This window comes from Heterocephalus glaber, unplaced genomic scaffold, assembly GCF_053883595.1.
Source record: "Heterocephalus glaber isolate CG9 unplaced genomic scaffold, H.glaber_assembly_v1.0 deba00001444, whole genome shotgun sequence".
Taxonomy (NCBI): domain Eukaryota; kingdom Metazoa; phylum Chordata; class Mammalia; order Rodentia; family Bathyergidae; genus Heterocephalus; species Heterocephalus glaber.
In genome coordinates, this window is record NW_028258297.1 from 12668062 (window position 1) to 12681882 (window position 13821).

At 37.7% G+C, this 13821-nt stretch overlaps 1 protein-coding gene across 4 annotated transcripts in view; it reads left to right on the plus strand.

Moving 5' to 3' along the window:
- Itpr2 (inositol 1,4,5-trisphosphate receptor type 2) overlaps nucleotides 1-13821 on the plus strand; it is a 462238-nt gene that overhangs the window by 359699 nt on the left and 88718 nt on the right. For all 4 annotated transcript variants that reach the window (XM_004845734.4, XM_087213440.1, XM_087213441.1 and 1 more), the window contains 2 exons: nucleotides 4342-4534; nucleotides 13513-13638. In XM_004845734.4, coding sequence (XP_004845791.1) covers nucleotides 4342-4534; nucleotides 13513-13638 — 319 coding nt within the window. The remainder of the gene's footprint in view (nucleotides 1-4341; nucleotides 4535-13512; nucleotides 13639-13821) is intronic.

Below are 13821 nucleotides of genomic sequence, written 5' to 3' on the forward strand. Positions count from 1 at the left end.
TGAACGGAAGGGGAAAGGGATAAAAAAGAATTAAGATGTGTTATGTACATGTACCAATTCCCCACAATGAATGGAATCATTATGTACTGCAAACATACTAATAAAAAAGAAGGAAAAAACAAGAAAATAGTTTAGAAAACATTGAAGGCACTAATGAAGTTTTCATATTGATATCATAAACTTAGGATTCTCTAACAGTTTCTATTTTCAACATGTAGCAATCAACTCCTTCGCCCCATAAACGAGACATTATTCAGTGACCAAAGGCAGTTCAAGAGGTGGGAGTCAAGACGAACTTATCATTATTTCCTGGGAGACCTATCTGGCTGTCATTGACTAGCTATGGTATCATTTTGACATTACTTGGCAGAACTAATCAGGCAGAACTGAGCAGAGTAGTTGACGCTTGTCCGTCCTAATTTACATTCATTCATTGTGGCAGATAGTTTTAGTTTTCAGTAGAATAGATGATGGACATCACTACTCTAAGACTATATAATCACTATACCTTATTGTGTACTTTGTCAAACCTTTGGAGTAATGTGCATTATCACCTGCGTCACATAATGGAACCCTTGCTCACATTTATAAGAATTAACAGCACCAAAGGTTTGGTGTCAGACTCAGCCTAGTGGTACCCAGGACCCAGACCAGCAGCCAGTGCTGTTCAGTCCATCGGTTTCATAGGAACTGGGATGCTCACAAGGTCAGGAGGCCCCAGGAATTGAAGTATTCATAAGCCACAGGGGGCCTAAAGAAGGTGCCAAAAGCCAAAGTACAAAGCTAATAGGCCAGAAGAGATCATGGAATAAATAACAGGGGGAGTGGACAGAAGAGGGGGTTCAGTTAATACCCCAAAGAGATGGGGGCTGCTGTTTGAGATTTTATTGATTATCAGCAGTGAGGAAAGATGTAGCTGTAAATACTCACATGTAGTTAATGTTTACTGAGCACTCACTCTCAAAACAGTTCACACCATAGAGGATAATTCTGTACAGTAACGATCTATTTTTAAAAGGCCAAGGAAATGTAGAAAAAAACAGCAATTAATTTTCCAAGATGAATTTCAGGATAGATTTTCATAGACATGACTGCTATTAAGATCATATTAAAGATTGAGTAAAATTTCTCTTTACTAATGAAGAGACAAAGGACTTCTGATAGAAGTAAATGGAAAGAAGATTCAGCATAGGAAGGGAATGACTGTTATCAAAACAACTCTGCTTGCTGGCTGGATGGGAAAATATATGCATATATAGTTACCCATATCAGGGATAGATAGATAGAGAGATAGATAGATAGGGAGAGAGATAGATAGGGAGAGAGAGCGAGACAGACAGAGAGGGACAGAAAGAAAGAGAAAGGGGGGTCAAGGCTTGATGTTGGATTATACATTGTATTATTCAATTCTGATGTTATTGCAACAAAATATCTGTGATAATTAACTTAAAAAGACAAAAGGTCTATCGTGGCTTACGATTGTGGAGGTTCCAGTCCATGACTGGATGGACTCACTGCTTTTCTGCCTGTAGTGAAGCAGCACATCATAGAGCAAAATCACTCATCTCATCAGCCAGGAAACAAAGGGCAAAGAAGTAGAGACCCAGGCTCCACGTCACCCTTCAAAGCATGATTCCAGTGACCTAAGGAAATCCCACTAGGCCTCACCTCACAGAGGTTCCACCTCCTCCCAACAGTCTTTATTTAACACATGGATCCTTGGTGGGGAGAGGATTCCACATCCAAACTATAGAAACGTGCTATTCGGGAAATGGTGTGGAGAAGAATGCTCTCTGAGCTACTACTTTGAGTAAGTGGACAGACATTAGTGTCGTGTATGGGGATCCTAGGAGAGAAGGAATTTTGACACTTACAAGGCAGAAACATTATTTCTTCATTCTCTGATCAAGTGAATGTGCAGTGAGTTTGAGACATCCATGAAGTTCAATATAGAAGCCAAGGTTTCAAAGGAATGGTCTGGACCGATGCCATACTTTCTTCACATGGCCTTATTCACATCCACATTGGCCCATGTGGCACTCAGTGAGTCCTCCCTCCTTCCTTCAGTCACTTCTCCCACCATGTTTCCACAGCAGTTGGGTCATCTCGTTAAATATTGATCACCTCACAATACTGGTAGCTTCATTTATTTGTAGCTTGACCCCACTGTGAGCCAGGGACTGGCCTCAATTATCTTTGTATTTCCAAAACTGAACAGTGTGTCTGGAATGTAACTACATGATTGACATTGTTGAAAATAATAGCTTTTCTGTAAAATATAGACACAATAAGCATGGGACATAGAAAGAGCCTTATGTCTAATCAGCCATCCAAGAAGGAATTTCCCTGTAATGATCCTGCTTCTGCTTTAAACTCTGATGATAGACAGATCACATCTTCAGAAGGAAACTGATTGAAATAGAAGCAATTTCAGTCATTAGAGAGGCAGTTTTGAACAAAGAGCTCACACTAGCCCACTTTATTGTTTACCTACTGTTCAGAACATTTTCTCCCCTCTCAACAGGGCAGCTCTAACATATAAAGAACCACCTTGATCACTAAATTTCAAGCTTTTATAGATTATATCTTATGTTGTTTTTCACTTTGAATTCACCCAAGATCCTCATGTAAAGATTGAATCAGCATTTATTGAATAATGGGTGGAAAATTAACCATATTTGGCTTTTTGCAGTTAACGTATTCCCATCCTTCACTAATCTCCCATTTTGTCAATGCCCTTTGTAAAATATGACAACCAGAATTAAACATGACATTTCGTGAAGGGACTGAATAGCTTGACTTATAATAATCAAGAATCTATTTCTTTCATGTATCCTGAGTACTTTTTAAAAATATTTGACACTGTAGAATTAAGCAGATTTTTAAAAAGTATTTTTATCTGGCTGCCTACCATACCCAGTATGTCTCAATTATTTTGTGTAATTCATTTTTTAAACTTATCTATAGGAATTTTTATTTACCACTATTAAATTTCATCTTGCTTAGGTCACTATTTTTGTTTATAGTTTGGATATATAACAAATTATTTAAAATACCAACAGTTACAAGTTTAACAGAATACCAGACTGACAGTTATTTAAAGAATAAACATTGTATTATCCTACTGGATGTACCAGTAGTTCTATAATTGATTCAGTGATGACTGTAAACACGCAACCTTTCCATCTTTCTATTTGGTTCCTAATCAGGCTGATGATGTCGTACCTCAGGGTTCCAAAGTGGCTGCCACAATTATAGGCATCACACCTTCGTACTACTTACTGTTTATTCTAAGCAAGCAGAAAGAGGATACGAGCAATAAGCTTTTGTTTTTGTGTATTTGGGTTTTTTCCTATAACTCTTTTATTGGTCTCACAAACCTCTCTGCCTTTACGAGGATCAAAAATCTTGTCTGGAAGCCTTTTCCCTTGACTTCTACCCCAAGAAATTTCTTCTTATGCCTCATTTTCTAGAAGTAGGCCACATGCCTACCACTACACCATTGTTAAAAGGAAATAAATCACTTTTCTGGGTTATATCAGTCCTTAGTAACTGCCTAGGACCTGAAATGGACCTTGAAATTTAGGGAACAGACCCTCATTAAGTAGGAAGCTATATGAGAATACATGGCCTATTTCATTTAAAGTTAAGTGGTCACAAATATCAAACAAGGGAGGCTGAAAATAGTATTGTGTATGAGTATATGCTTAAGTGAATGTTGTACCTACATAAATGTTTTGTTATGAATAGAACATTTTAATGATATGAAACACCTTACTCTGCGGAACTTGGAGCACATAATGCTGAATGTATCACTTATTACCCAGTAGCTCTTTCAGGAAGAACAGACTAAGAAGAAGATACTGATACGGTAAGTGCTAGAGTTAAGGCTACTCCATCAATAATTTGCTAAACAAGACCATTATAGGTCCCTGATATACTTCATGAAAATAAAAAGAAGTGGCAAAATCTAATACTAACCCAGAGAGAATGAATGATTTAAAGTTTTCTTCTTTATAACCAAGTATGGTGTTTATAATATGCTCATCAATTAATTTCTTTTATTGAAAGAAAAAATGCAAAGTAATACAGTAAAGAACTATTAGAGGGCTGGGGGTTTAGCTCAGTTGTTCTGCCGCCTGCCCCACAAGTGCAAGGAACCGAGTTCAATCCCCGGTACCAAAAAAATAGAAGAAGAAGAACTATTAGATATTTAGCTGGCACTTTCTTTTGATAATAGGATAAATAATATATTATCAGCAAGCTCATGCTAAAAATGAAACAGAGTCTAAGACCAAGGTGTACAAAAGGATAAAAACAAATGCAAATTAATGTTTTCAGATTGTTCGGCACGACAGGACTATGGAACAAATAGTTTTCCCTGTTCCCAATATATGTGAATTCCTCACTCGAGAATCCAAGTGCCGTGTGTTTAATACAACAGAAAGGGATGAACAAGGAAGTAAAGTGAATGACTTTTTCCAGCAAACAGAAGATCTCTACAATGAAATGAAGTGGCAGAAGAAAATCAGGAGTAAGTACAATGAACGGAATTGGGTTTTGGGTGTAATGGTAGATAAATTGGTACTTTGGGACACATGATACCAGTTCATTTGAATTGTTTTTTAATTCCTTGCCTGTCTGATGTTACTGAAATCACTTGTAGGTGTAAGAGTGTAAGCTCAGTCTACAAGGAGAGCTGAGATACCTGCAGCTTAATGAAAACAGGAAGCCCTGATAATTACATCACCTGTAATGTTAGCAAGGAACCTATTTTTAACCAGTTTATGTCAAGGATTGAAAATTTTTGAATTTTTGCATGAAATGTATATATGTTACCTAGAAAGATTCAAGGAACAAGAATTTGAAGAGAAAACATTTCATTGTGTCCCATTGTTTTGTTTTTTTATTTTGAGACAGGGTTTCACTATGTAGTTCAAGCCGGCCTTGAACTCACTATGTAGCCCAGGCTGGCCTTTAGCTTGAAGTGATCCTCCTGCCTCAGCGTCCTGAGTGCTGGGATAATAGGCATGCACCACCACTCCTGGCCATTATGTTCCATTGTTATGAGTGTGCCAAAAATGGATCACTAGGCATTGAAGTGTTACATACGCATCATGAAACACAGGTTGTACCTGTTTGCTTCAAGTGTTGGACAGCTGAAGATCTGAACTCTGTGAAGACCTAACTGGTCTTGACAGTGGGTGACTAGGGCGGGGAGACATGGGCATCAGCACCCTTTGCCTCTCTTGTCTCATGATTGAGTTGATGGTTCCATGTTCTTCTGAATGCCACTCTTGAACATATCTTTACCTCTCCAAATCCACAAGCTAAACACTAGAACACTGGTATTCAAAGGGAGCAATGTGATAACTTTACATTTAAAAATCATAATATAATTCTCACTATTTAAAACTTAGTTTCCAATCTACTTGGAAACACTAAGTTTTAAATTTAAACAATTTTGAAATTTGAAATAAAAATTAATTTATTTTCCCAGACAGGAGATATCATGAGTTTTTTGTTTTTTAAATGACAGGAAGAAACTCTTGATTAGGCCTTTCCTGTCTTTTGGAGAAGTTTTCCTGACATACAGGCATATATACTCACAATGCCTCTGTTCAACAGTGTTTCAGCACTCTAGTTTTCTAGGAACTCTAATGACTATCATTTAGGAATTTGAGTGTAGCTTGAGAAACACCATCTTTGGAAATAAGATTGCAGCATGCATTTTCGGCTCTCTTAGCAGAATGTTAAAAAAAAGTCCAGAGAGCAATTACTGGCCCTTAGCACTTTATCAGAGAGAACCTGTGAAATTCAGTGAAAATTTGGGGTATCCGAAATAAATATAAAGACAATAATCTTATTTAGGACACCTGAAAAATCATACATTTATGTTGACAAAAACAAAAAAAGAAAAATAAGTAATGCACTGGGGTCTGTGCTTTTTTAAAAAAATATTTTGTTATGTATTTATCAAGAAATAAATCTCATAGTTATTTCCAGTGTACATTTTACTTGAAAATTTGGAAGCAGTTTATGAGGTTACAGACAGATGCTAATTCATTTGGTGGATGTATAATAAATATTTGTTATTATAAATATAGGTATCAGCATCTTCAAATTTTGTCTTAGTAGTCTGCTTTTTCACAATGAGCACTCCTAATTCAGAAAAAAATGGAGATGCAGATGTTTAGCCAAACGCCATGGCTGATGAATCATAACCTCTTCCAATGAGAAATACTCCATTCTAAGAGAAGTACAGTAAAGTGTGCAGTTTGGCAGAGGCCCTCCATTCCATCCTTGAGTGTGTGCCGATCCCGGGGAGTGGCTGTGTGGCCCAGACCGATGCAGCTGCAGTCAGATCTCATTTGGGGATCCACCCGGAACCGAGAGGCTCCTTTGCACCTGCCCAGTCCTGGAGTCCACCAGGAAAGGAGCTGCATGGGCTCGAGGGCTTCCACCAGAGGCCCAGCATACCATCAGCCACTGCCAGGGACCTGCATGGAGAAGAGCTGTACAGGCACACAAGCAATACCCAGAGGCTTGCTAGATACCATTGATAAGTGCGTGGTGACTGTAGCCAAAGCCTGTGCAGACAACAGGAACTGGGGTACACAGCCCCCAGCCAAAGACCCTCCCAGACAACAGCTACACAGGGGCCCCTGTGAGAGGCACACCTAGATACCATCCCAAGTGTGCACAGGCCCCAGCCAGAAGCCTGCCCAGGCAACAGCTCTGCTCAGGTATCCAGAAGGCCACCATTCTGAACCCAAGAGTTGGTGTACTGGTGAGCAGTGGAGTAAAGGCTGCTCTGGGCTTGCTGAGAATTCAAGACCACTAGGTGAGCAAAAAGTCACCTCAACAAAGGCACAGAAGGTTGCATCTGTTGAAATGAGAAGACACATAAATAAGTCTCACAATCAGACTTCCAGATCTCTTAAGGCAACCCCAAAGGGCAACAAGATGAAACAATCTGATACTCAACCACCTGGACTCCCTGAACTGGCAACAAAAGAGGATCTGGAAAAAATGAAATCAGAAATAATTTCTCAGATAACAGCAGAGATTATGGCCATAGTACAAGACATGATTAATAAATCTGGAGTGGACACAGATAAAAAAAATAGAGGAGCTGAGGAACATGATGGAATCCCAACATAGGAAACAAATGGGATCCATAAAACAGATGCAAACAGATTTCCAGGAGATTTAAAACACCACTGAAAGTTTACACAGCAGAATGAGCCAATGCAAGGATAGAATTTCAGATATAGAAGATAAGATTGCAATTAGTGACCAGGAAAAGAAAAATTTCTTAAAAATAGTATAGGACCACGAGAAATCAATCCAGCAGCTGCTAGATGATGCAAAGAAGAATAGCATCAGACTGATTGGAGTCAATGAAGAAACAGAAGAGAGTGCAGATGACATAAAAAAATCTGTTCACAGAAGTGATGGCAGAAAACTTCCCAAGCAGGGGAAAAGAATTTGACATAGAGATAAGTGAGGCATATAGGACTCCAACTAGCCATGATAAAAAAAAATCTACACCTAGGCATAGAATAGTTAAGTTCCAACAGAAGAACAAAATTCTACAAGCAGTTAGAGAAAAGGAACAAATTTCCTACAAAGGAAAGCCCATCAAAATCACAGCAGACTTCTCAATACAAGGCAAGAAGAGCTTGCCACAAGGCAAGAAAAGCTTGGAGTGACGTATTTCAAGCCTAAAAGGAAAACAACCTCCAACTCAAATTGATGTATCCTGCAAAACTATCTTTCAAAATTGATGGAGAAATAAGACACTTTCATGACAAAGAGCACCTTAGGAACTTCATGAATGCCAAACCAGCACTTCAAAAAAATTTAAACAATATCCTGGGAAAAGACAACAGGGATCACAACCCCAGGAATCCCTGCAGAATGAATCCATCAGGCATGACAAGAAATTAAATGCAAAGGGGGAGAATCCAACAAAAAGAAAAAGTCATGACAAGGATAAGTCAGTACAGATCAGTTATAACAATCAATGTTAATGGCCTCAATTCACCAATCAAAAGAAATAGACTTGCAGAATGGTTCAAAAGCCAAGATCCAACAATATGCTGCATACAAGAAACACACTTAATTCAAAAAGAAACTCATAGACTGAAAGACAAAGGATGGAAAACAATACTCCATGTGACAGGAACCCAAAAAATGCAGGAGTAGCTATCCTCTTTGCAGATCAAGTGGATTTCAAACCAACATTGATTAAGAGAGACAAAGAAGGACACTATATCCTTATAAGAAGAACAATCCAAGAGGAAGAGATGACAATCATAAATATATATGCACCAAACACTAGTGCAGCCAACTATATAAAACAAATACTAATGGACATGAAAAATCATATAAGCAGCCCCGGGATTTAGCTCAGTGGTTTTGCCACCTGCTGTGCAAGCGCAAGGACCCAAGTTCGATCCACGGTACCAAAAAAATAAAAATCATATAAGCACTAATACAATAGAAGTGGGGGACCTCAATAACCCACTGTCTCCAACAGATAGATCAACTAGATAAAAAATAAGCAAAAAAATACTAGAACTCATTCAAACTCTTGAACAAATGAACTTCAGAGATGTTTACAGAGTGTTCCACCCTACAAAATCAGAATACACATTCTTTTCAGCTGCACATGGGTCATTCTATAAAATAGACCACATACTCATAGAACATATTTAAGTAAGTGCAAAGGAATTGAAGTTATCCTCTGTATATTATCAGACCATAGTGTGATGAAATTAGAGATCAATAGTGAAAGAAACAAGAATTTCATAAACTCATTGGGAAACTGCACAACACACTTCTGAATAACCAATGGTTCACAAAGGAAGTTAAAGAAGAAATCAGACAGTTCCAACAATTACATGACAATGCCAGTACAAAATATTGCAATCTGTGGAATACAATGAAAGCAGTCCAATGAGGGAAATTCATAGCAGTGAATACTCATATTAGGAAAACAGAGCAATCTCAATTAAACAACCTGATATTAAACCTCAAGCTTCTAGAAAAAGAAGAGCAGGACAAACCCAAAGCCCATAGAAGGGAGGAAATTATAAAGATCAGGGGAGAAATCAATGCAATGGGCACTAAGAGAACAATGCAAAATAATCAATGAAGCCAAAAGTTGTTTCTTCAAAAGAATAAACAAAATTGACAAACCCTTAGCCAACTTCATCAGAAAAAGGAAAGAAAAGGCCCAAATCCATGCAATTAGGAATGAAAAGGATGAAATTACAATGGACCCAGCAGAAATCCAGAGGATCATCAATACCTACTTTAAAAACCTATAAAAAACTATATTTGAAAACCCAAAGCCAATAAGATGGAAAACACAGAAGAAATGGACAGATTCCTAGATAGGTGGGAAATACCAAAGTTGAACAAAGAAGACCTAAAAATGCTAAACAACCCAATATCAATCAATGAAATTGAAAGTGTAATTAAAAACTTACCAACAAAGAAAAGCATGAGTCCTGATGGCTTCACTGCCAAATTCTATAAGACTTTAAGAGAAGAACTACTGCCACTACTGGTTAAACTCTTCAAAGAAATTGAAAGGGAAGCAATACTCCCGAATTCATTTCTGAAACCAAGTATCACCTTGATCCCCAAAGCAGAGAAAGACACAACCAAAAAAGAGAACTATAGGCCAATCTCACTAATGAACATAGATGCAAAAATCCTTAATAAGATACTAGAATGCAGAAGATCATCAAGAAGATCATACATCCTGACCAAGTGGGATTCATCTCAGGGATGCAGGGATGGTTCAACATACGCAAATCAATAAATGTAATACACTCCATTAATAGAGTCAAGGACAAATACCATATGATCATCTCAATAGGTGCAGAAAAAACATTTGACAAAATCCAACACTCATTTATGATAAAAACCCTACAAAAAATTGGAATAGATGGTCTCTACCTCAATCTGATAAAAGCCATCTATGAAAAACCAACAGCCAATATCATACTGAATGGTCAAAAACTGAAATCCTTCGCACTAAAATCAGGAACAAGACAAGGATGTCCACTATTACTACTCTTCAATATAGTTTTGGAAACATTAGCCACAGATATTAGACAAGAGAAAGAAATAAAAGGAATAAAGATTAGAAACGAAGGAGTCAAATTGTCATTATTTGCAGATAACATGATACTCTATGTAGAAGACCCCAAGAACTCCACCAAAAGTCTTCTAAACTTAATAACCAAATTCATGAAAGTAGCTAGATACAAGGTCCACACACAAAAATCAATAAATAGCTTTCCTCTACACAAACAACAGACTCACTGAGAGAAAAATAGAGCAAACAGTTCCTTTCACAGTATCATCCAAAAACCTGAAATACCTAGGAACCAACCTAACAAAAGAAATCAAAGACCTCTTCTCTGAAAACTATAGCACTCTGAAAAGAGAGATTGAAGATGATATCAGAAAATGGAAAGACATCCCTTGCTTTTGGTAGGAAGAATCAACATAGTGAAGATGGCCATACTTCCAAAACTGCTATATAAATTCAATGCAATCCCAATTGAAATCCCAGCAGCATTACTTCACGGACCTGGAGAAAACAATCCAAAAATTCATTTGGAACAAGAAGAGACTTAGAATTGCAAAATCCATACTAGGCAATAAAGACAAAGTAGGGGGTATCACAACCCCCATCTTGAAACTATATCACAAAGCTACTGTGATAAAAACAGCATGGTACTGGCAAAGAAACAGATCTGAGGATCAGTAGAACAGATTAGATGATGCAGAAACAACTCCAGACACACTCAGCCACCTCATCTTCAACAAAGGAGCCAAACACCCTCACTAGAGGAAAGATAGCCTCTTTAATAAATGGTGCTGGAAAAATTGGGTTTCAACTTGCCAAAGATTAAAACAAACCTATATCTCTCACTATGCATTAAACTAAAATCAAAATGGAATAAAGATCTAAATATTAAAACAGAAATGTTGAACCGGCTGGAACAGAGGTTAGGTAGAACTCTTGAAGACATTGGGGTACAAAAACATTTTATGAACAAAACGTCAGTTGCCTGTGAACTAGCACAAACAATCAACAAGTGGGATCTCTTCTTACTAAAAAGCTTCTGCACAGCAAGAGAAACCACCAACAGTTTGAAGAGACAACCCACAATATGGGAAAAAATCTTCACCTGCTCTTCCTCAGACAAAAGTCTAATATCTAGAATCTATAAAGAACTGTTAAAAATCAGACCTTCCAAATTTAAAGACCCAATCCAAAAATGGGTATCTGAAATGAACAGACATTTCTCAGACAAAGAAGTAGAAATAGCAAATAAGCATATGAAAAAATGTTCAACATCACTGGTCATTTTAGAGATTCCCCCTCATGCTGCAAAGAATGGCTGCTATCATGAAATCAACCAATAACCAATGCTTGCGGGGCAGTGGGGAAAGAGGAACTCTGCTCCACTGCTGGTTGGAGTGTAGACTGGTGCAACCACTGTAGAAATCAGTGTGGAGATACCTCAAAGAACTAGGATTGAAGTCCCAATTGACCCAGCTATTCCCCTGCTGGGGATCTTCCCCAAAGAATTAAAAGAATCATACCACAGTGATATATGTGCACCCATGTTCATAGCAGCACAATTCGTGACAGCTAAAATTTGGAAGCAACCCGTTTTTCCATTAACTGGAGACTGGATAAAGCAAATGTGTTTTTTTTATATAAAATGGAGTATTATTCAGCCATAAAGGACAAGAAACTAGAGACATTTATTGCTAAATGGATGCACATTGAGATGATACTCTTAAGTGAAGTAAATAGGACACACATGTGTAAACACTGAATAGTTTCTCTAGTCTGAGAAACTGAAAGTGTAAATAAGGACCAAAAGGTATAATAGATAATGTGAAATAGGAAGAAAAGGGGGAAAGAGGAAGCAGACGTGGGAGGGGTAGGGGAAAAAAAGAAGGGAATGGAATTAATAAGCAAAAAAGAAAAAATGGAAACAAAGTCTTTGTAAATAGGGAGGGATGGAGGGGTTGAAGGGAGAGCAGGGGAAGGGGGAAAAAAGAAGAACCAAAATGGATTATGCAAACGTGCAAATTTCCAATGATGAATGTCATTATATTGTATACCTAAAATGTACCAATAAAATTAAGTTAAAAAAAAAGAGTGCAGTTTATAAATAGACAGCAGACTCTTGATTGAGATTCACAGGGTATATCTGTTATGATTTAGATCATTTTAGTTTTCGTGAAATCTCATCTGTTCAGAGGTGGGGCCTGGTTAGAGTTGGCTGGCTGGGAGCGTGTATTCTTCCTTCTGGCTCCTCCCTTCTCTCTCTGCTTCCTGGCTGCCATGGATTGATCCACTTTCCTCCATTATGCCCCTCCACATGCATTTCTGCCTTGGAGCCAGCTAACCATGGACTGAACCCACTGGAAATTGTGAGCCAAATAAAACTCTCCTTTAAATTGTAGGGTCAGGTATTTTTCCCAGTGACAAGAAAGTGACTAATATAATACCCAAAAAGATTATCGCTCCTATTTGGAATCAATATGCCTCCCCCCCCTTTTAACTCCAACATTTTAATACTAAAATATTAAAAGTTAGAGAATAAAGAAAACCTGAAGAAGCCATGTGTGTGCCCAGGACAGGCTGATAAACTTGGCTCCTATTAGAAGTGATATGCATTACAGATCTGTTTACTTATTTTGGAGAGGTGGAAAGAACTGACTTTCAGTTAAAGTAAATTATAGTCAGTATATGCATTTACTAATTTATTTGTAATGACAGACATGGAGTCCCTCTTCTGTAAATATTCAGTAATTACTTCTGCACTTACTAATAATTCTTATTGGAGATTTCATTTTCTTTTACTGCTTAAAATCAACAAGCCATTAGGAAGCATTGCATTTAAAAATGTACATACTATTATAAATCACTTGTTCCCCATAAATTTTATTATGCCACAGTGTTGTTTCAGAGTTTCAGGAAACTATGACTGTGTTGTAAGAATTTTCATTAGAGATAGTTCTGTGCTAGGGGCTTTAATTTCTTAATTTGACTTTTGAGTCATGAGCGTGAGGCCAGTTGTCACTTTTACCAAATTGTAGAGGGATATGTACCATTCCATTAAAAGGGTCCTAGTTAACTGCTAGACTACTCTTCTAACCTGCTCTGGGGATAGATTACAGAGCCTTATTATAGAATCACCTTTTCTGCCCACTATCACCAATTGCCAAACTAGTCACCTTCTACAGTAATTTAGGTATAAATTACCTAAAGGGTGAAACAAGGAATCAAACATAACTTGCTATGGTACTGATACTTCTTAATAAACTGATATTTCTTAATAAAATAAATCATAGTCAATGGTTTTATAATGGTTTGCAGAACTGCATTTAGTGCAATGTTCTTGCAGTCAGGCTCACGCGTTGGATTAATTTTATTTTCTGTTCTGTTCCTTTGCTTCCTAGACAACCCTGCCCTGTTCTGGTTCTCAAGGCATATCTCCCTCTGGGGCAGTATCTCCTTCAACCTCGCTGTGTTCATCAATCTAGCTGTGGCTCTCTTCTACCCATTTGGGGACGACGGGGATGAAGGCAAGTACTGTCTCTCTTCAAATAATAAATACCTGAAGGTTCTAAAAGTTATGCTCTAAATGAATTCCTCAACTCTGTAGAGCTTTTAAATCAATACAATTTAATTCTTGTTAAATGGACTTTTCTGTATGTATTGAAAATGGAGTATGATAGTAGGTAGTGCAGGCAGAAAACTATGGAAAA